Source organism: Pseudorasbora parva, chromosome 2, assembly GCF_024679245.1.
Source record: "Pseudorasbora parva isolate DD20220531a chromosome 2, ASM2467924v1, whole genome shotgun sequence".
Taxonomy (NCBI): Eukaryota; Metazoa; Chordata; class Actinopteri; order Cypriniformes; family Gobionidae; genus Pseudorasbora; species Pseudorasbora parva.
Genome location: NC_090173.1, coordinates 41,675,631 through 41,702,846, shown reverse-complemented (window position 1 = coordinate 41,702,846; position 27,216 = coordinate 41,675,631). Strand labels below are relative to the sequence as shown.

Here is a 27,216-nt window from a genome sequence, read left to right as displayed (position 1 = left end):
AAACACATGAGGAGAGTCTCTGCATTAAAGATCCACAAATGGCAGATCAACGAGCGGCTACATTTCTCTCCGATACGGTAGGAGATTAAACTGAATGTGAAGGATTTGAACTGTGACGAATCTGACGATGATTGACAGGGCAGATAAACGGTGACGGGATGCATGTAACTAAGCGACAGAGTCCGTTAAAGATGGCGAAGTAGTATGTCCCGAAACTTGCATACTTTTCTGCTACACACTCAAAAGTATATACTTTTTCTTCACAAAAAGAGTACATACTTTTAGGACGTAGTATAAGTAGGCGAATTGGGACGCAGCAGATAATTTTTTCAACCGCCAATGAAGAAGAAGAAGAAGAAGAAGAAGAAGAAGAACGCGGAACGTTGTTTGTCTTCTGTGTTTCCAGCCGGACATTAAAACAAGCGCCAACTGCTTGCACGAAAGCGCTTTAATGTCTCTTTTTTTTAGACAAATTACACTTTTATCATGTAATTGGCGCTAGTTGTGTACACTGTTTTCTAAACGCTTTTAAGAGTTGTTGTAACAAATATTATGTGTAATATACACCAGATCATCATCTTCATACTACGAGCTGTAGACTAAGGTAGTTGTTTTCCCCTCAATGTAAACTTTCTATGGTCGCTTTTCACCAGATCGTCTGCTTTATGGCTCCAATCTGTCCTGATGTTCGAGCTGTTTTGCCTTCGACCGTGTCTGAATTCCCACTTGTCTTTAATGAAAAGATTGAATCCAGTGTTCTGAATGTTCTTAAGCTGTCCAGAGATCAGCTATACCGAGCACCAGATTGCCCAGCTTCAGATGAGAGAGCCCAAGTCATTATGGATTATTCCTGGGAGAAGCTCAACACTGGAACATGGAGAGATGTAGACAAGGAGTGGAGGAGAGTTTACTCCTACGGTTGCTTATTCAAAGTCTTAAGTTTGTGTCATGGTAATCCTTCTCAATACAACATCCAGGAGGCCATTAAGACATGTGACATGAGTTTGTTAATGGGAGCAGCTATCATGGACAACATTCTGCAAAGACTTGTTGGTATCTTAAGAAGCAAAATAAAAACGAAGAGTCCAAACAAAGAGAGGAGCGAAGAACCACGTTCAAAGGTGAAGTCCTCTCTTGAAGGGAAAATAATTTATGTGACAACTTGTTTACAGATAGTACATGTTTTGTTTTTACTTGCATTTCCACTGTGAATGATAAGCTTTTTTTCAGTTTTAGTTGGTTGCCTAGGCAAAATTTATGAAATGCACGTTTTTCATCTAATATTTCCAATTTATTTTTTATTCTTGCTTGATTTCAATTAACAAAATGAATTCATTCAATTCATTTCAACAGAAAACGAAACAGGATTGTGTGTCAGAGCCTGTCATAAACCCTGCTCAAGAAGTGCCAAGGATTCAGTGTCCATCTCTTGAGCGCTTCAGATCAGATTTCCTGGATCCCCCGCGGCCTGTGATTATGGAGGGAATTACTGACCACTGGCCAGCCTTCACAGAGCATCCATGGAGGTACTGACAAAATATGCATTCTTGGATTTTATCCATCAATAAAACATCTGTACACTACCATACTGTTCACCCTCTCTAAGCATAGACTACTTAAGAACTGTCGCTGGCTGCCGGACGGTGCCTATTGAAGTGGGATCCAAGTACACTGATGAAGAGTGGTCGCAAAAGCTCATTACAGTGAATGACTTCATAGACCGCTACATTATAGGAACCGTAAGGCCGATTTCATTGTAAGATACATCGTTTTTATATTTTTGCTGAAAGAAGCTTTAAAGTTTTGTCTGTAATTATTATTTTTGGTTATTTCTTCATAGGGGGAAGATGGAGTGGGATATCTGGCTCAGCATCAGTTGTTTGATCAGGTCAGTTGCAATTGTGTTTGCTGCCACTAGATGAGCACAAACTAGATACTTCACCTTTAACTTTCTTATATGAAAATGCCACTATTATGCCATTTCAAAGGTTCCTTTTGTTAATGGAAGTCTATAAGAGGTTTCCTATAATAGGTTTACATGCACCCAAGGTCAAACTTTCATTTTGTTGTAATATACATTACAGCATCACCTCTTTTTTTCAGTGTCGTAAAAGGTTTACTACTGGATGTAGCATCATGCAAAAGTAATAGCAGTAACTTTGGCTGCTATTCATTCTGATAGGTTCCAGAGCTAAAAGAAGATATTCGTATCCCAGACTATTGTTGCCTTGGAGAGGGAGATGATGATGATGACATTACAATTAATGCCTGGTTTGGGCCTGGAGGGACTGTGTCTCCTCTCCATCAGGATCCTCAACAGAATTTTTTGGCACAGGTACACACGAGACAAATGGTTCATTTGGCATTTGCAAGGCTTTTGATTCCTGTGTTTCAATGCATTCTGCTTTTGTTCTTGAATGTCAGGTGGTTGGAAGGAAATACATCCGGCTTTACAGCCCAGATGAAACAAAACATCTCTATCCACATCAGTCGCAGTTACTGCACAACACCAGTCAGGTAGAAGACTTACTTTATGACCGTTAAAGTTATTGTACATAAAGTACAATTGTACTTTTCATATATATATAGTATAGTTCAGTCATAAAACTCAGGACGCAAGTTAGGTCCTTCACATGCATATATCGTTATATAAAATTGGAATCGTTATGATTCGCGATTTAGTTGTTTTATCCAAGGCTCAATTTGCTGTAGTAGGCCTATTAATAAGGTATAATTCACCCAAACACAAATTTACAAATGTACCCCACAAATGTTTCTGTCATCATGTAACTTAATCACCATCATGTCGTTTTTCGTTTAACTTCCGAACACAAATGAAGATATTCTTTATGAAACCCGAGGGATTTCTGTCCCTCATGACGCGCAAAAACCTGACAGTGAGTAAATGCAGAATTAAAATTCTTGGGTGAGCAAAACATTTAGTTTGAGGACGGTCATTTTGACGAGCTTTCTTGCGATTAGAACGCCGACGATTGCATTGATCACCTGAAACGCACATGCTGCCGGAATGGAAATCTTCAAAAGCGCAAACATTATTTAAAGCAGCACTCCTCGGTGAAAGCGCAAACATCATGTAAATCAACAGATCACATTTAGTTTTAGTAGTATAGTGCATCAATAGCAGGAGAGGAAGGACACTATGAGAGAATCCTGCCACATTGAAACCGCGAGTAATGTGTGAGGGGAAAAATTTTAAAGTTTTTAGTTTCAGTGACATTATTAAACGATTATATACAATGTTGAAGATAATGTATAATGATGCAATGGGATAATATTTGTGGGTCCTAGTAATAATGATACACAAATAATATTATTTTTATAACAATTTTAAAAAAAAACTCTTTATGTTGGCTTAAAATATTGGGATACATACTGTATCTTGGTATCTATCGAATCGTGGCACAAATGTATTGTTACACCCCTAATAAATATAAAAGAAAACATAAAATATGAGTTTGTTTTACCACCACCAGGTGGAGGTGGAGAATCCAGACCTGGTGAAGTTCCCAGACTTCTCTAGAGCCTCATATCAGGAGTGTGTTCTCAGGCCTGGAGATGTGCTCTTCATCCCTGTACAGCACTGGCATTATGTGCGCTCTCTTGAACTCAGCTTTTCTGTCAGTTTTTGGTGGTCCTGATACAGAATAAATGTGCATCTGTTGTCTAGTCTTGTTTTGTCTTTATTTAAACTGATGCTTAATATGTAAACACTTTTAAGGGGAATGTGAAGTATGATCATTTTAATATTAAATCTTAACATTATAACAAAGCATTACTATTGAAAAGTGTTTTTTTCCTGTTATATCTAAAGCAACAGTGTATTGAACAGGGTCCCTGCAGGTCTTCAAGAAGTCTAAAATTGAGTTATCAAATGTAAGGCCATAAAGGCCTAGTTTCAAAGACAGGGCTTAGATTAAACCAGGATTAGGCCTTGGTTCAATTAGGACATTAAAGTAGCTTTTATAAACGTGTCTTAGGGAAAGAAAAAGAAAAAAACATTACTGGTGTGAATTTTGAGACGAAACAATGGCACTGACTTATGTTAAATTATGAACAGTTGAAGTTGTTTCAGTTCAAACAGCAACTTTCACTGTCAGTGCCATTGTTTTGTCTCGAGATGCACACCAGTAATGTTTTTTTCTAAGGCATGTGAATAAAAGCTATGTATAAAAGTTTCTGTGAAACCGGGCCTTTAGGAATTTAAGACTTATGTTTCTGATTCAAGAAAAAAAATATATCGAAATGTTTCAGCATTTATGCTCTACCCTTTTAAAAGCCTCAATTTTGATTGATTTAAAATCCCTGCAGGCACCTTGTCAAGAAATGTATTTTATCAGTACATACATTTCAGTGATTTGAAATAGTGGTGTTGGTTTTAGTTTTGTTCGGTTTGGCAGCTACTGGAACAGTATTTATGGGAACTAAATTAAATGGCAATACACATCTTGAACTTGTATAATAACGAGATATATATATATATAAGCAATTTTATATTTTTATAACTTTACTTTTAAAAGGAATATTTTTAATAAAACAATGCACTTCTCAAACTCTTTATTTTTATATTAGCAACTATACAAAATGTGCTAAAATTATTGCTCCAACAAACATTTCCATTCAAGAGCAAAGAAACATGAATTTATTTGAACAATTTGACCTTGAATTCAAATTCTAAAAACAAAAAATGTGGAACTGAGAAACAAACTTATTCAATAACAATACTTGAATAACAGAAAATACATGTAAAAACAGTTTTAGACTCTGAAGAGAACACACTTGAAATATCTCCATAACAGGTTGCAGCAACGGATCAGCAGGCTTTGAGATTATGTCCTTCTCGACCGCCGAGATGGTGTGGGAGCAGTGCTCTCTCTCGATGATGAAGGTAGATTTTGTGAACTCTGTGACTGGAAACGCTGCATTTCTGCAGATTAGAAAGAAAAGGAAGCATAAAAACTTTGATCTCTAAAACCTGAAGTAAACAACTCTGCAGTTTACATATTAAATATAAGATTGATGGAGCAATGTTAAAGGGATAGATAATTCATCCAAAAATTAAAATTCTGTCATTTACTCACCATTAATTAGTTCCAAACCTGTATACATTTTTCCTTCTGGGTCTACTTCAGAAAGCACGTCACATATACCTTGAACTCTCGGTTGATTCACCCAAACCTTGCTTACTCAGTATATGCTGGTTCCAAAAACATGTCCGTGAGTAAGTTCAGACAACTCAAGACACACAAGACATTTTTCAACAGAACGAAGAATCGAAGATTCACCACTGAAACTAAAAAAATAATAATTCTACTTCCAAGGGTACTTGGTATATTTTTTGTGCAAAAAAAGTCTCTTTTTTAATAATTAATCTTTATTCACTGAGAATAAGGATTATACTGTTTGTTTGATGATGATTAATTGAATGCAGATCCATGTGTGAGATGACAAAATAGTTAATAATCATATTTGAATTTAATTAACATTAAAACATTACCTTGTTATAATAGTGCTTTAGAATTAATATATAATATTGTAACTAAATATATAAAAAAATTAGTTATATTAATATAACTAATTATATACCATGCATGTAAATACCTAGGCTGGATGCCAGCCAAACTTAGCCCTGCCCACAAAAATTTTAGGGCAATTTGGTCAGGCCTCGCTCCATAGAGGAGTTTTTATCTCCGAACAGAAACTGTTCGGACCAATGAAATCATCAGGGCGGCCTTTAGACGATGATGGACAGATGATCAACAGTAACGTAATCATGCAAAGGGGCTTGGATTATATTTGTTCAAATTCTAAATGGAGAGCTTGTTTGTATATGCATTCACCTTCACAATTTCTCTCAGAAATGATGATCATGTTGGGTAAGTAATCTGTGTATCATTAAATTCTTGTATTTGTTTACAACACCGGCAAAGATCGTTTATTCCAGCCTGATTTCAGTGCGCGTTCAGTCAGGGTTGCCAAGCGTTTACAATAATATCCGCCAACTACTAGCTCTAAACAATAGCTTCTCGGGGGGGTTCTCCGGAAAAAAAATGGTGTTTGAGTGGTAAGATGTGTGTTATTTTGGCAAGGTTGCCTGCTAAAATTCCCATTCATGGGTCTATATATCACATAATAGTCACTTCAACCCGCGGACATAGAAAACAACCCATGGGGGGAAAAATGCGGACTTGGCAACACAGTGCAATTGAGCTCTGTTGATATCGATTGGTTGTAGGTCTATCCAATTGAGGTCTTTCCTGGTTCGGTTGAAACACTGCCCATAATCACAGCCCAATGAAGCAGTTTCAGACTCATATTCTGACTAGAATTGAGTATGACCACATCAGGCTAGTAAATACCTCTTAAGTAAACTAACCCTGGACCATGAGCTGCTTGAGAGTGAGATGCTATGATACTTACATATCCCTAAGTTACCTCCATTTTTGTAACAGAGGGTTGAGCTTATCCACTTACTTACTCCTAAACATACCCAGGTATTTCTTGTAAACCTGCTTTCTGGAATTTATGTTCTACTGAAGAAACAAACACACCTACATCTTGAATTCCCTGGGGGTAAGCAGATAAATTGAAATTCAAGGCACTGGTGCTCGCCTACAAAACAACCACTGGCTCTGCACCAATATACCCAAACTCGCTTGTTCAGACTGGCACACCCTCCAGAAGCTTGCGTTCTGCAAGTGAACGGGGCCTCGTGGTTCCATCCCAAAGAGGCATGAAATCACTCTCACGGACCTTTTCCTAGACCGTTCCCACCTGGTGGAATGACCTGCCAATCCCAATTCCTGCAGCCGAGTCTGTAGCCATTTTCAAAAAACATCTAAAGACACATCTTTTCCAACTGCACCTGACCAATAAAGACTAGCACTTGACTATCCAATAAAATTCTCTTAAAAAAAAAAAAAAAGTATGTACTGTTCTCAATAGGGATGTCAATGATTAATCGATGATCGATTAATTGTCGGTAAGACATTTGATCGATAAGACTTATCGATCATCGATTAAGCAGGGTCATGCGCGTGCGTGAGGAAACGGGAGGAAAAATGATGCGAGCGTGCCCGAGTTCTATTTGGAACCATTTTACAGCTGGAGTTACACCTTCATCATGACTGCAAGTTTGCATGTGCATTCGCAACCTTTTGTTTTGTGCAAATGTAAGTTGTAATATTGTGTTTATTTTGTGCAGGCCTATCTTTAGCTGATTTATCTCATAAGGATGCATTTGGTTAATAATTAACGTTAGAGGCGAGCGGTAGTAAAAGCGCGGCGGTGATCAGCTTCAGCGTGCAGCTCCAACAGCACTAATAATGACTATGATTGGGACTGTCATATTACACAACATTAACGAGAACACTATTGTAATAAAACATTGTGATTGTTAATTATTTGGGTTTATTTGCCGTGTGTTTTATTGCGTTGATCCAGGAAGAGCGCATGCACAACATGAGTCACGCATTCTGACTCGCGCATGTAACTTAGTTCAACTTCACTTGTGCATTCGCATCAGATTGTGCTGAAGTAATTTGTAATATTACATTTATTTTGTGACGTTATATATGTGCTCAATCATATAGGATGCGTTTCTTTTAGCGAAATAAAACGCACTAGCAAATGGCTTCAGTCATGGCTACCGGTTTTCATTCAGTGCTTCGGCTTTAGCGCATACAGAGCAATGCATAATAACGATGATTGGGACAGTCATATTATATAACAGAAATGAGAACACTATTTTAATTAATGGTTGTAAAGTCATTGGGTTTAGGTACCGTGTTCAGAGCCTTGTTCCAGGAAGAGCGTGTCTCCCATTCTGAATATGAATATCAGCAATTCAATTCATGTTCACTTGTGCATTCGCATCATTTTGTGAAGATATATAATTTGTAATATTTTGTTAACTTTATATAAATCTGATTAATCTCATATAGGAAGCTTTTTGTTGAGTTAAATAACGTATGTATAATAATAACTATGATTGGGACTGTCACATTACATTCCATTAATGAAAACAATATTTTAATAAATCGTTTTGAATTAATTGGGTTTAGGTGACGTTTCAGCACGTTGTTCTTGCAAGTGCGTCCACAAATTCTGAATAACAGATCTGAGGCGGCGTTCGTGTTGTATTACATGTTATATTTGGGTATTAAATAAGTAATTTAATTAAATTATAAATAACCGACTAATTTTACAATCCCATAGCCCTTTGTTTAGATAAAAAAATCCTTCTCATTCATTTGGTGAAGAACATGGCGTTTTGAGCAGCATTGCACATAGGCCTACTGTCATGCTGTTGGCTGTAGACGCATATTTCCGTATTATGGTTAACGATTAATTGATTAATTGATCGTGAATTTAAACGACGATCGATCATGGGAATTTGTGAAAATTGACATCCCTAGTTCTCAATTAACTGAGACTTCTTAAAGCACTTGTAGGCTGCTGCCCTTGTTTGTTTAGTTACTTATAATGCTCTCCTCTTTTTGTAAGTCGCTTTGGTTAAAAGCGTCTGCTAAATGATTAAATGTAAATGTAATAAACATCAAAATTTCATTTTTAGGTGAACTATCCCTTTAACCTAACAGTTGATGGGCCCATTGACTTCATAGTACTTGTTCCCCTCCTTACTATGGACGTCAATGGGGCCCCATCAACTGTTTGGTTAAAGACATTCTTCAAAATATATACTTTTGTGTTCGGCAGAAGAAAGAAAATTCACGTGTTTGGAAAAACATGAGTTTGATTAAAAAATGACAGAATTTTAATTTTGAGGTGAAATATCCCTTTCATAACAACCCCTCACCTGGAATCTCATGAGGCCAGAAATCATTGCATGATGGGCAATGAGGGTCACTGCGTGCTCTGAAATATCTAGCAGCACACGGAAGGTGCAGCTTGATTCCACATGTTGGGTTTTCACACATTTGGCACTGAATGCAAAAGAAAACATTTTGTTTACATCCCCAGTCATTTAAATTTTCAATGCATGTAACTTAACTAACAGAAAATTCAACTACTTCACTACTAAGCAAGATAAACATGAGGGTGAGGAAATTATCACTTTTGGGTGAGCTATTCCCTTAAAGCTACACTGTGATATTTTCCCCCATCTAGTGGTGAAAAGCTATATGACCATCCAGTGAATAATAGTTTTTGTTCCTCTCAATTCTGTTTTCGTTTTAACTCCTATGGTGGCCCATTTAGTCCAAGATTAACATGGCAATCCCCCTCTTCACATTCGACACAGTGCCATTGAGTGTTAAAACGGGAAAGGCGAAGCTTGAATTTACAGGTATGTCCCTCTTCGGCTAATGTACTTTCAAGATGGAGAGGCAACATGGCGACTGGCATTCGAACCCTCACCCGTATGTATTTTCAGTGACATATTATAAACTTACAAGAATACTTTATTACTCGAAAGAAGTAAATATACATTAATGAGCACATATATTTTTGAAATAACTAATTGTTTTTAGCTAACAATAAACAAAAAAATGTACACAGTGTAGCTTTAAAAATTAAACGCTTTTTGCAGTTCAAATCAAATTTGGAATTCTAAAGCCTGGATTTCCTCAATAAATAAATGTTTGTGACCTTTAAGGCCAGCTCACACCAAGGGTGATAACTACAAAGATATAGATTTCTTAATATTAAAGAATAGCTGAGTTCACATTATTGGTGGAATAACTGTCAGACCAATTTTATCCAGCTGATGAACGATAAAAACATCGAGGGCTTATCAGAATACACCCTTCTGCAATGAGCTTGAACATGTGAGCGACAGACAAGCACACACTTAGAATAAACAGAACGACATAGTCCGCTGGTGTGGACATTAATAGTTATCTTCATAGTTATCGTTCTTGGTGTGAACGGGCCTTCACTCACATGTGTATGCTCTTACCTGCAAGGCAATGTTGTGGCACACATAACACACTTTGATGAGATCTGGGTAGATCGTGCGCATATACTGCTCCATCTCCACAACGCAGCGGACACTAAGAGTGTATTCACCGTCTTTCTAAAGTAGCATTACAAAAGAACAAAACAGCAATTAAAGGCTTATTTCACCCAAACATTTTATTTATTTGCTTAATGTGGGTAATCATTCCAAAACCACAATGACCAAACCGTGTCATTTGCCCACAAAAAAGTATTCTCATCGCTTCAAAACATTAAGGTTGAACCACTGTAGTCACATGGGCCATTTTAATGATGTCTTTACTATCTTCTGGGTAGGGATGCACGATATTATCGGCACGACATCGGAATCGGCCGATAAACGCTTAAAATATAAAAATCGGCATCGGTCGATATGAAAACATTATGCCGATATGCCTTGCCGATATGATAATGTGTTGATATGCGCCTGCAATAACTCACGTGTGCAAGGAGTGCTACAGATGAGACCATGTCAGCACTGTGGTCATTCTTCAAGTGAAAACAAGAAAATACATTGCATGTACAGTGATTTATATTGACTGTTTTTAAATGCTGCCTTGAATTTCTGAATGCACGTACAGAAGGACGTGACCGTCAGCAGCAGATTTGCCACGTTTTCACAACAAAACGAACCCAAAAGATGCCCAATCGCGTCTCCCCACTCTCTAGCGCGTGCGGCAGCCTCCATAGCAGCACAAGCTCCTCCGGGTCCTAGTGCCCTCCAGCTAGACCGCTATATATTTATACATGTAGTGGGTGCGCTGTTGTTACACTAATACAATGAAAAGTAGAATACACAAATAAATTGAAGTTACTTCTTGTTCAGAATAAACAAATCAGTAATGATGTCATAAATCACAAGCATGACACTTGTAAATTAAATACTTTTATATACAGTGTATTAATCTGTAATACAATTTTATGAAATGGATGATGAAAAATAATCCAAGGAGCTCTACAATAATTGTAGAATTAAAAGACAGCATCAATGGATGTCATGCCACCCCCACTTCATGTGCACAAAAGTTAAATCCAAAAATACAATATTAAGGTTACAGCTGCATCTGGGGTGAAAAATTACTGACTTTATTATTGTTATTTTCAGAGCTTTTAATATACTCATAAAAAGAACTTTATTAAAATTTATTTATCTTCAACAAGAATCCTTTTATTAAGGAGACCTCAGAAATCTGAAACCAGAATGAAAAAAAATAGTTTTTGCTCAAAATGGTGTTGTTTCTAAACAAAGGGCAAAAATAAACATATATCGGCATCGGCCAAAATCAGCTGAAAAATATCGGCATATCGGATATCGGCAAAAATCCAATATCGTGCATCCCTACTTCTGGGCCCTTAAGAAGTTGTAATGAAGTTGAAGTCTATAGATGTTTCCAAAACCTCTCGGATTTCATGAAGAATATCTTAATTTGTGTTCCGCAGATGAACAGAGGTCTTATGGGTTTGGAATGACATTAGGGTGAGGAATGTTTAGGTGAACTAACCCTTTAATTGCTTTTGAGGGTAGTGAGTGAATTATTTATAATACCAGTACTTAAAATTTAATATATCTGAAAATGTATACCTCATTTAACCATTTATCCTGGACAAATTTGTTTAAGACATGCTCAGTTTCTTTTTTCTTCAGTTTCTTTGTCCGGAGGCTGTCGGCACAATTTAAAATATCAGTGGAAGAAGCAGAACCGCTCTCAGAGTCCACAATCAGATCCATCTGACAGAAGAAACAATGGCAGGAGATATAAAAATAAATAAATAAATAAGCATACCACTAACATATTTAAGTTATAGGATTCGGTTATTTGTTTCATAATACAGCTGTCATAATTATTCAACCCCCCCAATGATCCTGCATGCACAAAAAGAATGATAAAGATGGCACCCAGCACATCATTTACTGCAAGTAAACATGGAAGTTACTGAAGTCAGCATTTATGCATTCATTTATAAGCCGATGTGCCTCAGAAGCCAGCGAATTTATGTGTAGGTGAGGATGCAGCAGATGATGAGCAGAAAGAGAGCAATTTTTCCAAACCGGAGGGTTCTATATATATATAATTGTGTGAATAAGCCTACCGTTTTTCTGAATAATTCCAGTTCATTATCTGCATAATCAGACGCCATTCTTGTTATGTCTGTCTCTGTCATGTTTACCTGAATAACAGATAAATAGTATTTGCCATTTGTTATGACTTAATACAAATATATAATATATACTAGCAAAACATTTAAAGGACTAGTTCACTCTAAAATAAAAATTAGCCCATGATTTACTCACCCTCAAGCCATCCAAGGTGTTTATGACATTCTTCTTTCTGATGAACATATGAGTCTGATGAGTTATTTTAATAAATATCCTGATGCTTCCACACTTTATAATGGCAGTGATGGGGTCTATTGAGTTTTAAGCTACAAAAAAAAGTGCATCCATCCCTCATAAATGTACTCCACACGACTCCAGCGGTTAATAAAGGCCTTCTGAAGCAAAATGAACAAGTTTTATAAGAAAGAAAATTTTTTTTAAATATAGCTTCTTCCAGACTGCCTTTCGTATACATTTTATACAGAAAATTTAACATCTATCCCAGTTCAAAACGCTTGCGCTACATCCGACGTCATACCCAGGCCAGTTACACTTTTCAGTAAGTTTAATACGGTATGAATAGATTTTGTATTTCGAAAAGTTTTAAATATGGATATTTTTCTTACATAAATGCTTTGCTTCATAAGCCCTTTATTAACGCCTGGAGTTGTGTGGAGTACATTTATTGTGGATGGATGCACTTTTTTGAGCTTCAAACCCAATGGATCCCGTCGTGCCATAAAACTTGGAAGCGTCTAAAAATCTATTAATCTAACTCAGATCGTGTTTATCAGAAAGAAGAGTCATATACGCCTAGGATGGCTTAAGGGTGAGTAAATAATTTAAAGTGAACTACTCCTTTAAGTTTTTCAATGACACTAATATCATTATTGATGATATATAATACATAAATCAAATATAACATCAAACACAAGTTAAGAAGATGTACACATCGATTAGATTCAACCAACCAAGGCATAATACTCAAGTCCATCCTCTTCCGACATGCCTTTCCTGATGTACATGAACAAGGGCTGAAGCTGAGTGTTGATGACATTAATGAAATCATCTAATCTGTCTGCCACGTAGTGTGCTAGAAATGCAAGAAAGAGGACACTGATATACAACTGATATTTCATTTCTAGGTATGACATATAACCATAGAAGAATCATTTTGCATTTGACCCAACACAATTTGTATAGAATTTGATCACAGGCAGTGGGTTTTCATCATACCTCCATGGGTCTCGCAGCAGTGTTTGTGTAGTGCTTCAGCCTGAGATACGCTGATGATGCCATTGCTCATCATGGACTGCAAGAAGCGCCGGTGACTGTCAGCCATTGGTCGGGACATTGTGCTTAATGTCCTTTTGAGCTGGAAAATGGAATGGAAATATGATTAAAAATGACTGTTGGAGAACCCTTATTACCAAAGCAATACTTAAAGAGTTAGTTCACCCAAAACTGATTTACACACCCTCAAGTCATCCTAGGTATATATAACATTCTTAACAAAATATATATATCTATAACAAAATCTGAGTTATATATATATTTTTTTTAAAACCTGGCTAATCCAAGCTTTATAAAGGCAGTGATTGTTGCTCTACTTTATAAAGTAAATTATCTAGCTTTCAGTCAATCATCTTCCATATTCAGCTTCTGGAAAAAAATGTGGCCTCCGTGCTTCTCGCAGTTCAAAATGCGTACGATACGTCTGATGACATTGCGTTCTGTATCTTCTGTAAGCAGATTAACATCAAATTTTCATTTTTTGGAGAACTATAATTTTAAACATGCTGAGACTGAAAGCTTCAGCAGGAGATGCTGCCTTGGGTCAATGCCAAGCAGCGACCTCCCCCAGTTTCTGTTGAAGCCAATACGGAAGTGAACTAAACTCTAATTCCTCGACTTGCCACTAGGGACAGGCTCTAGAAGGGAGCAGAATCTCATTGAGCCCCATGTTGAAATGCCCAACTTTAGAGCAGAAAAAAAAACATGTTTACAGCCATTGGACCTTTAATGTCTCAGCCTCTGAAAATGAAGAATAGATGGAAAATCAGTAAGTGAGTGTAAGAAGGCCGATGTAGTCTACAACTATTAAAATAAAAAAATGAAAGCGTGATGGTTGAAGTTTGGTGAAGTTTCTAGTGCCGCCATTCTCAGTGTTATACAATCGGACTGCCATGAAGGAGTGTTTCGGGACGCACCTAAAACAGAACATGGTAATGATCGCATTGATGTAATGACCGCAATGAATAACATTGGAAAAGTGACCATGCTCAAAATTCATAATAAGCACATATAGTCACCCTAATGGAGCATGGCTTATTAAGCAATCATGCTTTATTTATGTATTTATGAACTAACTAAATAACATGTATGTGTGCATAAAAAGTACCATTTTGGCAACGAGAACGATGCTGAGCCAAATGAAGATAAAGATGTGTTCTGGCATCTGGGGTGTTTATTGAACCAATCAGATAAGAGTAAATCGAGAGTCAGCGAGCAGCTCTTTGGATTGGCTATAGAAGAAGGTGGACCCGCCTTCCTCCTCTTTGCACTTTCAAAAACTCAGTTGAGTTAGAGATTTGTGCCAAAACTGTAAGCGAAGCTAAAAGAAAGACGGAACGGTACAAATTGGTTTCTATCAGAAACTTTTGTGCTTTACGTACTAGAGGTCGACCGATAGAGGATTTTACCGATAGCTAGGTTGGACCACGCTTGCCGATAACTGATAAATCGACCAATAGTTTTTAAAAAGATACTAGATTAAAATAATAATAATAGTATTAATTAATAATAATAATAATAATAATAACAAAATCATATTTATGTAAATATGAATATATTAAAATGACAAGTTCTAACAGAAAAAAATATACAGAAAATAACTAAAACATTAAAATATTACAAATAAATGTTTCTTTAGCTATAACCTAGAAACATGTAAGTGAACAGACTGCAAGTCCCATTTGTTAACAAGGATTTATAAGATTATTTAGCTATCTTACATGAATGATATGCAATATACATTTTACATTGTGTAATAATAGTTGAGCAATACAATTGTATCTTAATCATTCATGTTAGTTCATAGTGCATAAAAAAGTTAATCTAACAATGAATAATACTTCTACAGCATTTATTAACCTTAATGTTACAAATGGAATATTGGATATAATGTATTATAATGGATTACTGTATTATATTAAGTGTTATTTCATGTAAATCCAAACGGTTTGCTTTTTTGGAACACGACGGTTTTCTTATCAATATAACAAAATATGTATTGAAATCAAATGCGTTTCTGATGTGTTTATATTTCTCTCGGATGCATGACCATACAGTCTGGTTTCTTACATCACCTAGTAAGTGGTTACAACGCTTTAACTGCTTAAGGTAAATGTTACTGCTAATGTTAGCGTCCTCTCAGCCTCGACGACAAAGTACAGTACATACATACTGCTGTTCTTTTGCTGCTAAAGCATCTAGTCACCAAAAAAAAATACTTAAAGGGGGGGTGAAATGCTGTTTCATGCATACTGATCTTTTTACACTGTTAAAGACTTGGAATCCCATACTAAACATGGACAAAGTTTCAAAAGTTAAGGTGGACGTTTGATGGGAGTATTTCTTTGTCAAAAATACTACTTCCGGTTAGTCATAAGTTTCGGCAAGTTTTTTGCGATCATGCGTCCCCTTTGACGTTAATGGGGGCGGAATTTCCTTGTATGGGCCTTACGGACAATTCTACCGGAAGAGAGTGAGAGAGAGAGAGGGAGAGAGCGAAAGTAACAGGCTACGCCCATCAAAGCGCTGGCTTGTAGGATGCTGGACAGGTGATGTGCACATAACAATGTCACCAAAAAAGTGCGTTTTTGGTTGCCAGACCAAGACAGTCCTGCACAGATTCCCCAAAACCCCCGCGTTAAGGCAACAGTGGATGTAATTTGCTTTTCCGGATCAGCAACTGAGTTGCGCAAATGTTTATATCTGTTCGCTGCATTTCGGTGCCGACTGTTTCATAAACAAGGCCCAGCTCGACGCCGGATTTTTCCGATCGCCTAATGCTGAAGGATGGAGCAGTCCCAACGATAAAGGTCCCAACGTTAGAACTGCAGGCGGTGAGTTAGACTGCTTCAAATGTCTGTGTTTTTGCCTATGCTCATCAAGTAGCCCAAACATGATCACGTATAGTTAATTGATCAATGGAGCATGCGATGTGTAGTGCGTACATTTGTTGAGCTGGCCACTATATGTGTAACTTTATGTTTGTGTATTGTAAAAGCACTCCAAACAACAATACACAAAGAGGGGGGAAATATGTTGAACTAAATAAGCGCGCTTCTTCATTCAAATGCGCTACTATTCCGTGTCTTTCTATGTAAACACTAACTTAGCCTGCCGTGCAAAACCAGTTCGCTTAATAACGTTACAATTGTCTACACAAACCACGCGTAAACACACACACACACACGTGCACAACTGCACTTCCCACATGTACACCTTCAAAGACAAAAATACGACGATATAATTCAAGTATAAATATGTAAATAACACAAGCCGCTAAGCATATTATATAGTTAGTGTATAACTTGTACCACATAGAGACGTCCTGCTCTAGTCGTTTTTGCTGCTGCTCCTGTTCAACTGCAGCCTCTGGGTCTGATTCCGGATCATAGATGTATGGCTGTATCTGATTAAAAGCCATATTTTTATATTGAATAAAGTTTTTTTCCCGCTGTTAGGGATGACACAGCTTTACGACGCACTCAACCCAATAACAGCGATGCGCACTCGTCATTATTTAGCTCCGCTCACACGATACGCCCCCATCCGCTCGGCTTTTTTCCGGAAAGACTCGGAACAGCGCATCTTTCTTATATAATTATTAAAAAAATAAAGACTTTTCGGAGATATGCAGGATGCAATGCTACTCTATAGGTACTCAAGATTGACATGACACTGACTGAAACTGAGTGTTTCACCCCCCCTTTAACAATGATTTGGCAACATGTACTGAAGTGTTCTGTATTCATACCGTTTCCCTTTTGCCGTTTTAAACGCGTGACAGACTTGTCAGCGCGCTCTGTGCAGCGTTCAGTGAAGCGTGCAGCCTTGTGTGTTAATGTAAACAGTGCTAGTTTTTTATTTGGCCTCTAGAGGCAGCTCTCGTGCCATCTAATATCAGCAGACCCTTCTCAGAGCTCTCGTAGGCTACTGTGTAATGACAGCACCCTTCTCAGCCGCTCCCGCAATGGAGGCAAACCGGAAAAACTATCGGTATTAATTTTTGTCGATAAGCGATTGTTCCACCAATCAGCTATCGGTGCCGATTAGTCGGCAAATCTGATGAATCGGTCGACCTCTATTACGTACACAAGTCATTTAGAGATTTGCAACAGGTGTTGTTTTTTGTTTTGTTTTTTTACACAAAGGTTGGTTTTACACAGTCAATCTGTTTTGCAGTTCCTGGTTCTGTTGTTTTCACATGCAAATTGATGCTTATAGGCATGTAATAATTGTGGCCATATTTTGATGAAAGAAATGTGTCAAGTGTGTCAAGTGTAAGCACGGAAAAATGGAAGTCAGAAAAATACAGATCATATTTGTTTGAGTTAGCATGAAGCTGTGGTTTCACAATTCATGAATTACACTTACGAATTACATATTTTTGAGATGTTCTTCTTACACTTGGAAGGCGATTTGCACCTTTACAAAACCTCTTGCACATGCAAATTTAATTTCCACTAATTTAATTTACTTGCAATCTTATGTACACTTTCACAAATCTTACCCTGCACATGCAATTATTTATGGCATAAATTTACTTTCATACATTTCCCCCCTACTTTTTATTTTGGTGGTGGAAATGCCTGCTTTTGCAATTAAACATTCAGACATTAAGCAATAGGGTTTTTGATGACTCCATAGCGATTAGTCAATTTATTTCTAAAAACAGCCTTAATGACAGCCTTTTTTCTAAAAACAGCCTTAATGACAGCCTTATTTATTTCTTTCTTTTTTTTAAATCTCTCCAAATTATTAATAACTTTTTTCAATGCCTTGGGCTTGTGTCTTGATTTGAATAAATGTGAAATAATGACCCTGAAAGAATCTCATTTTACAGCCATACGCAGTGTACCAATTAAATCAAATATCTTGGGATTATAATTACCAAAGACAGAATAGCTGAATGTAAGACTAGGATGGATAGATGCAAAGAGGTATAATTTGGTATTATTTCATGCATTTACCCTGCAGACTCCCTTCCTTTTTCTGATAATAAGATCAAGTTGATTAACCAGATACATTTCAACTACATCTGATCTGGAAGAGAAAAGCTTTCTTTATTAAAAAGGGATAGTGGTAAAGAACTATAAAGAGTGGGGTTTACAGGCCATATATTTTGACTGCATGAGTGGGATGTTTTAGATTAATTGTGTTATTGTACGTTTAATAACATGTTTTTGGTTCTGTGGCCCTTGGAATACATTTAAAAATGTTGGTGGAATTGAATTCCTACTATATACTGTGATTTCACAGTACAAAAACTCCCTATCAAATTGTCAGAATATCATAGGCAAGCTATTTTATACTAGATGTTGATTTATAAACATGTTTCCCCTTTACATTTCACCAATCTGGAACAATGGGTATATTTTATATAGAACCAAGTCAGTCTTTTTAGGGGATTGGTGGGAGAGAGGTATCTGGTCTGTTGTTCATCTTCTTGATGAGGAAGGTCATTTTATGAATCATTTTAATTTCATTTTATGAATTCTGTTAAATGTATCATTTTCAATGTGATCACAAGCAATATAATAAGGTATTGAAGTGCATTCCAAAGGCTTTTGGCATGTTGGTTAGAAATAGTGCCCTTTGTAACTGAAGCTCTTCATCTACCATCTTTACAAATAAATGGGCTGGACTTTATTATGACTAGACTACCAAACAAATGAATACAAACTTTATTAACCCAAGAAAAATGTCCAAAACAAGTTTGCTGAAATAATGTCAACTTTTTCCTAAGAACTCTATTAATATATTAAGAACTATGTATATTTTTCTTTCCTATACCTCCTAAAGCTAAAGAATTACATTTTAAAATGAATAATGATATTTACCTATCCTTACAGCTTCTTAGATATAGATTTAAATATCGATAACAATAATTTTACTTTCTTTGATTTCGATATCGAAACAGCAGCACATTTGTTTTTTGATAATTAGCAAGAGGCTTTTGGGCTGACATGTACAATTGTGGCTTAACATTAAAATTACAATGAATTAGATTCCTTCATTTTCTAAAAATGAGACAATAATGGAAGATATACACATCCAATATCTACTGAATATTTTCATTTTGGGGAAATGTTATATTCATAAATGCTAAAGCCTTCAAACTAAGCCTTTTTCTGTTTTCCATTTTTTTGTAAATCTTTAAGAATGTTAAAATTGATAACTTCAATAAAGTGGTTTATTTAAGAAACAAACAATTGGAAGACCCAGTTGTCTTTTGTTTGTCCTCGTTCTCTGATTTTTCTTCCCTTTTCTTTCTCGTTGTGCTTAGAGGTTTTATTTGATTTTGCATTTGCCTTGCTGTAATTGTTTTCTTGCATTAAGAAAAAACTTTACAAACATTCTTCCAAATATATTCCTTTGTGTTAAACATAAGATAGAAACTCATACAGGTTTGTAACAACATGAAGCTGTGTAAATCATGACAATTTAATTTTTTGGATACTATCTTTAGGTCTAACGTTACCATTCTGTTCGAATAACTTGTAACCATATGTCAACATGTATAAATGTCCGTCTATATATAACAACCACTTGTTTACGCCGTGGTAATAAACATGCAAACTAGCAGTTGTCTTACAGCACAAATGTAAAACATACTGCAAGTCAGGAAGATGCACGACATGCTAACTTACATCAAATCAAGCAAAGATTTAGTTTTTCTGAGCATTCAAACACCAACATCGTAGTCGGACTGAAACAGATTAACATTAAACAGTTGTTGTGAAGCGTTGATCTGCTGCCCACATACCTTTTTTTAATGGTGTGCCGCCGAGCTGTCAATTCGGTCAATACATTCGCGCGTTTCCGCTAGAAACAACACTTCCGATCACGTGGCTTCTTCTTCTTCTTCTTCTTTTGGAGTTCATGGCGGTTGGCAAACCAACTTAAATGGTGCATTCCCGCCACCTACTGGATAGGAGTGTGGAGCGCATAATGATTGGAAGTTTGAAACAAAAAAAAAAAAAAAAAAAATTACAACAATATCCTACATTCTATTGATCAGTCTTGTTTGTTTTAAGAAAATAACTAACTCATGAAATATCCCAGACTTTTTTGATTCATTTCCTAACAGACCCTGCAGAGACAACTGATTAATACCAAGAGATCTTAAGGCTTGTTTTAACTTAAATCTTGCTCCTTCATATGCATCACACTCTATAAGTACATGCTCTACTGACTCTGTTTTACCACATGTATCACAATTTCCATTTTCATGTTTCCCCATTCTATACAAACCCTGATTTAATGCACAATGTCCTAGACGCATTCTTGACATTAACACATCTTCTTTCCTGCTGCCAAACTTTCTTCTTTCTTGCCCTACTTTCTCTTGAATATGATATAAGTGTCTACCTTTTGATCCACTATCCCACTCCTTCTGCCATTTCTCTCTTGTTTTATTTGCAATTAACCCTTTTACTTCTGCTTTACTCAATGTCACCTTAATGTCAATTTGTGCATGCTTTAGAGCCTGTTCAGCCAGATGATCTACCTCCTCATTTCCGTCTAAACCCATATGTGATGGTACCCACAGGAAATTTACCATTATTCCAGATTTTCTTATTCTAAATAAACTCTGCATCACTTCAAATATCAAATCTTGTCTTGTTGTTGATATCCCACTTATTAGGCTATTTAAAACTGAAATTGAGTCTGTACAAATGACTGTTCTTGCTGGCTGTACTTCTTCTATCCACTGAAGTGCTAGACATATTGCTATTATCTCAGTAGTAAAAACAGAGACATGATCTGAAATCCTTTTTTTGATTTTGACTTTAAATTGAGGAATATATACTGCTGATGCTGTTTTTCCAGTTTCAGGATCTTTAGAGCCATCCGTATATATAGTAATATGTTATAATATGATTGTTCAATGTATTTCTGCACCGCTATATTTGTTACCATATCTCTTTCTTTATGTTTTCTTTATATAGCTGCATGTCAACTATTGGCATAGGGAAAAACCAAGGAGGAATTGCTGAAGTTGCCACAGAAGGAGCAATATTGATGTCACTAATTCCCATATTCTGTGCCTCCTCATTTGCAGTCCATCCAAAGCTTGCTAGCTTTTTGTACTCATATTCCCAGCATTCCTTCAAAACTTTCTTAACTGGATGACTATCCAAGTGTCCCTTTATATTAATCCAATATCTCATCATTAATTTGAGCCTTCTGATGTCTTGAGGCATTTCTCCCATCTCTACTTGTATTGCTGTTATCGGAGATGATCTTATTGCTCCACAACATATTCGCATAGCTTGTGATTGAATTGCCTCGATCTTTACCAGTTGTGTTTTAGGTGCAGAACTATACACCATACTGCCATAATCTATAACTGCTCTTATCACTGCACAGTATATTCTTTTAAGAGACTGACGACATGCCCCCCATTCAACTCCTGACAAACACCTCATTACATTTATCGCTTTTTTCCCTTTGTCTAGCATTTTCTGAATATGTACTCCAAAATTCAATTTTGAGTCCATCCACATTCCCAAAAATCTAATTTCTGACACCTGCTCCAAATGCTGACCATACATTTTAATATTCATTTTTGGATTGATTTTCTTTTTAGTGAAACAGATCACCTGTGTTTTTGCTACCGAGAAGCGGAAACCCCATTCATTAGCCCAATTTTCTACTTTTTTAACAGCGTTCTGCATACTCTTCTCCACATGTCCCACATTTCGGCCCCTTTTCCACAGCGCGCCTCACGTGGCTTCTGGTTGGGTGCAGCAGCCAAGGGGGTAATCTAGCGCTCGGAAAGCGTTCCACCCCTAGGGGCTGCCATTGCTAACCAAGCCATCACCTGCTGTTAGCATCCCATTGACTCCCATTCATTTTTGAGTCACTTTGACAGTGAATAACTTTACATCAGAGGCGTTCAAAGACTCCATTTGTCCATTGTTTATTTCTAAAGAAACACGACAATGCATAAAAGGCTCCATTACCTTGTATCTTACACTATCGCCCCGTAGAAGCTGTTTTTGTAAAAATAGGCTAACGATTGCGTCATAACCAACGCGACCCTTTCGCACAGTTGAGAAATTACCGTATAGACCTGAGGAGACGCTCGCAGGCAATCTTTTACTGTCTATGAGACAGTCTGGGGGACGTGGAGACATAAAGTCTGATAAAGTCAAGGGAGAAGAATGGGGAGAAGCCCATAGTGAGCCAAAAGCAACAGGAGAAAATATTTAAACAACGTGATTCAGATTTCACTTTCCACAACTACTAGAAGACCTACAACTGTCAGACAGGTTGCTCACGTCACATCTACGTCGTCAAGCTCAGTCTGAGCCTGCGCAGTACGCTCAGCCATCAGGAAGTGAGTGCCCCTAGGTTGACTTCATTATTTCGCCGTTGACGTCAATGGGATCGCTCAGTCCATTTCTTTTACTGTCTATGGGCTGAGGCTGGTACCCGGGCGTGGCAGGGGGGCTCGAAAGCGCCCCCAAAGTGGGGTCTGAAAACGTGGTCTATAAATCAAACACTCTTGCACGTACATATATGAAACTCTGTACACATATAGAGCTCATCGGGCCGAACAACTTTCGTGCTCTAAGTTGAGTGGCAATGGCGTCAGGAAGCATAGGATGAGGAAGGAGGAACGGAAGTGACATCGCGGACACAGGTTGGATGGCGGAAACAAAGGATTCTAAAAATGAAAACACTAGTTGGAGGAAAGATAACATGCTTAGAAATAGGTGATAAAATTAGAGGGGTAATTTCAGGAGTACCTCTTAATGTAAGCATGGAAGACATTAAAGGAAGCCTGAATGGAGGCATAGTCATTTCTGCTAGAAGATTGCAGATGTGGAAAGAAGATAAAAGGTGTGATAGCACAAGTGTGATGATCCAGTTCGAAGGGAGCACTTGACCGATGAGGGTAAAGCTTGGATTTATAAGCTTCTCGGTTCGGGAGTACATACCTCCACCTTTGAGATGTTTTAAATGTCAGAGAATGGGACATACGGCGAATCTGTGCAAAGGAAGAATGAGATGTGCGAAGTGTGGAGGAGAACATGAATATGGCAGGTGTGACGAGGGAGCAGAGATCAAATGCTGTAACTGTGGTGGAGGACATAGTGCAGCGTATGCAGGATGCCCTGTACAACAAGAAGCTCGGGAAATACAAAAAGTCAAAACAACGCAAAAGCTAACGTATGAAGAAGCTATGGGGATATAGCTTCGTAAAATAAAAGGCACAGATGGGACAAAGAGAAATATTGAGCAAGGAAACAGGGCAGGATCTAATGTCCAAAAACATGTTAATCACGATCCAAGAAATGATTCTGATCTGCACTTCGTGGTAAATAAAATTGATTTTGTGGCATTCATTTGTGCTGTCATAAATGGTACATCACAAGTAGAGAGGAAGTCGGATAAGCTAAAGATTATTGTAGGATGTGCTAATAAATTCCTAAAGGTAACAGGAGTTTCAGCTGAGGAGGTCCATGGGATTTTGAAAACAAAAGAAGGAAATGCAGCTTTGGACATGACCCAGAGTAATGATACTTAGGTGTATAATGTCTTTCCTACTACTACATTGGAATGCTTGGAGCTTAATAGCAAATGGGCAAGAATTTAAAAAATATATAACAGAGATGGGAAAAACACCAGACATCATGTGTATTCAAGAGAAATGGTTAAATAGCTCCTTGGATTTTAAGATCAATGTATATGTAGTAGAGAGGAAAGATAGAGGAAATGGAAAAGGTTGGGGGTGTGCAACATTTATCAAAGAAGGAATAGCATATAAAAGAGTATATGGAAATAGTAATGTAGAGTATGTTAATATAACAATAATGGGAATACAAGAGGTAATCAGAATTACAATTTTTTATAATCCATGTGAAGAATTAAGTAATAATATATTAGAAGAAATGATGGGTGATTCACAGGGTAAGATTATTATATGTGGGGATTTTAATGCTCACAATGGATTATGGGGTAGCAAAAAGACAGATAAATACGGAGAAATAATAGACAGCTTTATAGAAGAACATTCATTGGTGTGTTTGAATGATGGTAAACCAACAAGGATGGATATAATGACAGGTGGTACATCTTGTTTAGATCTAACTGTAGTATCAGCAGCTTTAGCTGGAAAGTGCACTTGGATAGTATGTGAAGATAATATGGGTAGTGATCATTGGCCAGTAGTATGTGAAATTCAAAATACAGTACAAAAGCAAAATATTAGTCAGTGTGTATGGGGATTTAAACAGGCAAAATGGAAAGAATTCCATATGATGTGTGAAGATAATTTCAAAAATGTAAAATTAGAAGGAACTATTGAGGAGAAGATAGTAGGAGAAATTGTATATGCAGCAAAACAGTATATACCTTTAATAAGAAGTAATGAAAAGAAAAAGAAAAATGTTCCATGGTGGACTGAACAGTGCACAGTGGCAATCAGAGAGAGAAATAAAGCATTTCGATGTTTAAAAAAGTTAATAACTCAAGATACAATCATAGATTACCAGAAGAAAAGAGCAATAACAAGAAGGGTAATTAAAAATGCAAAAAGAAAGGCCTGGCAGGAGTTCTGCAACACAATTGGGAGAGAGACTGGTATGCATGTGGTATGGAGAATGATTAGGAAAATGAATGGTATTAACAGTTATAAGGAGATACCAGTAATTGAAGAAGAGGGGGAAATGAATGAAGAGGGGGAAATGAATGTTACCAATAAGGAAAAGACAAAAGTCTTAGCTAAAACCTTTGCTAAAATTCACAGTACTGAAAATTTGGATGATACATTTTTAAAAAGAAGACAAGAAATAAGTAAAGTATATAAGAATGTTCATAGAAAAAAAAGGAATTGATAACAATATGGATGAAGATTTTAATTCCTTTGAGTTAAATATAGCCATTAATAATTCAAAGAATACAACACCAGGAAGAGACATGATCAGCTATAGTATGTTAAAAAATTTACCAGAGGTGGCCTATAAAGCAATATTGGATCTTTATAACCATATATGGAGTGAAGGCATATTACCAAAAGATTGGAAAAGTGCAATAGTGATACCAATAGTGAAACCAGGGAAAGATGCAACAAAAGCTAACAGGTATAGACCAATTGCCCTTACGTCGACATTATGTAAAGTAATGGAGAAAATGATAGTAAGAAGGTTGAATTATTTTCTAGAGAAAAATCAGATCAAAGTGGTTTCAGGAAAAAGAGGTCTACAATGGACGCTCTATTATTTGAGAATGATGTTAAAAAGCTCTTATAATGAAAGAATATCTGATTGCTGTTTTCTTTGACATTGAAAAAGCATATGATACTCTATGGAGGGAAGGATTGTTAATTAAGCTAAATAAAATTGGAATGGGGGGAGAATGTATAATTGGATATCAGATTTCCTGTTTGAACGCACTTTCCAAGTAAGAATAGGGGAAGAAATGTCAACATCTTATGATATTCTGAATGGGACCCCACAGTCCAATTTTTTTAATGATAAATGATATATTTAAAAAACTTAATCCTAACACTGGAAAGGCATTGTATGCAGATGATGAAGCAGTTTGGAAAAGAGCTAGGTAGAAATCTTAGGAGTATAGTGAAAGGAATACAGGAAGCAATATATGAAGTTGAAAGATGGTCAGTAGACTGGGGATTAAAATTTTCAGTATCAAAGACTCAATATATGATTTTTACAAAGAAGAAGAAGATGGAACAAATTACACTGAGATTATATGACCAGCCATTAGAAAGAGTGTCAGAATTCAAATATCTTGGACTAATCTTTGATGAAAAATTAACATGGAAAAGACATATTAAGAAAATTGAAAACAAATGTAAAGGTATAATAAATTGTATGGTAGCAATATCCAAGTATGAATGGGGAGCAAGCAAGAGCTCATTATTGCATGTATATCAAGCATTAATTCGCTCTAGTATAGATTATGGATGTGCAGTGAAATTAGAGATTAAGAAACTGGAAAATATTCAATCTAAAGCACTTCGAATCTGTTGTGGAGCAATAAGATCAACCCCTTTAGATGCCATCAGGGTTGAAATGGGGGAGATGCCATTAGATTTGAAAAGAGAGAAAATGTCTTTGATGTACTGGGTTAATCTGCAGGGAACTGAAAGAAATCATCATACACGAACAGTTTTAAAAGATTGCTGGGAATATAAAAAGAATGGAGGGAATAGTTTTGGATGGAAATATGAGCAATGGGTCAAGGAGTGTAATCTGAAGGATGAAGTTATCTGTCCTAATACACCACTACATGGTGTATCAGTATGGAATATTACAGAACCTGTTGTCGAAATGAGATTATTAGATGCCCGGGAAAAAGAAGAAGGGTAATAGTTTTGAAATCAGTGGTTTTATGAGAGAAACATTTCATTCCTTTGTACAGATTTATACAGATGGATCTAAAGAACCGATGAGTCAGAAAGTGGGAATAGGAGTGTATATTCCCAGATTTAAATCCCAAATAAGTTTAAGATTAAGTGATAAACTATCTTTGTATTCCACAGAATTAAGTGCTATAATAGTAGGATTGCAGTGGGTTGAACAGGTTAAACCAAATAGGGTTGTAATCTGCTCAGACTCTTCATCAGCTCTTAAAAGTATAAAGTCAACAAGAACTGGTAGAGAAGACCTTATGGTGGAAATGTATACATTATTGTACAGAATGAAAGCAGAGGGTAGTAATTTATTTCTGTTGGGTACCAGCACATATAGGGATAGTAGGAAAGATCAATTAGCAAAAGAAGCATTAAAGAAAAATTTGGTGGATATTAAGGTACCCCTGGGAAGAAGTGAGGTAAAATCAATGATTAATAAGGAAATAATTAAACTGTGGCAACA

The 27,216-nt window shown here is 36.7% G+C and overlaps 2 protein-coding genes across 3 annotated transcripts; one reads left to right on the top strand and one right to left on the bottom strand.

Annotated features, from left to right (window-relative positions):
• The first annotated feature begins 359 nt into the window (after window positions 1–359).
• kdm8 (lysine (K)-specific demethylase 8) lies at window positions 360–3,687 on the top strand. 2 transcript variants are annotated; one of them, XM_067428995.1, is made up of 8 exons: window positions 360–604; window positions 774–1,121; window positions 1,354–1,526; window positions 1,607–1,739; window positions 1,841–1,888; window positions 2,183–2,335; window positions 2,425–2,517; window positions 3,495–3,687. In XM_067428995.1, exons 2-8 carry the CDS (start codon window positions 840–842, stop codon window positions 3,657–3,659), a joined length of 1,047 nt encoding a protein of 348 aa, XP_067285096.1. In that variant the 5' UTR covers window positions 360–604; window positions 774–839; the 3' UTR covers window positions 3,660–3,687. The 2 variants fall into 2 exon arrangements, with proteins under 2 accessions (XP_067285096.1, XP_067285095.1); XM_067428994.1 differs by having other exon boundaries at window positions 360–1,121.
• Window positions 3,688–4,560: 873 nt separating this feature from the next.
• nsmce1 (NSE1 homolog, SMC5-SMC6 complex component) lies at window positions 4,561–20,266 on the bottom strand. The gene is made up of 8 exons (XM_067420573.1): window positions 20,130–20,266; window positions 13,310–13,448; window positions 13,045–13,166; window positions 12,067–12,144; window positions 11,558–11,704; window positions 9,938–10,054; window positions 8,837–8,963; window positions 4,561–4,945 (listed from the first exon to the last, which is right to left on the bottom strand). The coding sequence occupies exons 2-8, from the start codon at window positions 13,425–13,427 to the stop codon at window positions 4,848–4,850; spliced, it is 807 nt and encodes a 268-aa protein (XP_067276674.1). The 5' UTR covers window positions 13,428–13,448; window positions 20,130–20,266; the 3' UTR covers window positions 4,561–4,847.
• Window positions 20,267–27,216: the final 6,950 nt, after the last annotated feature.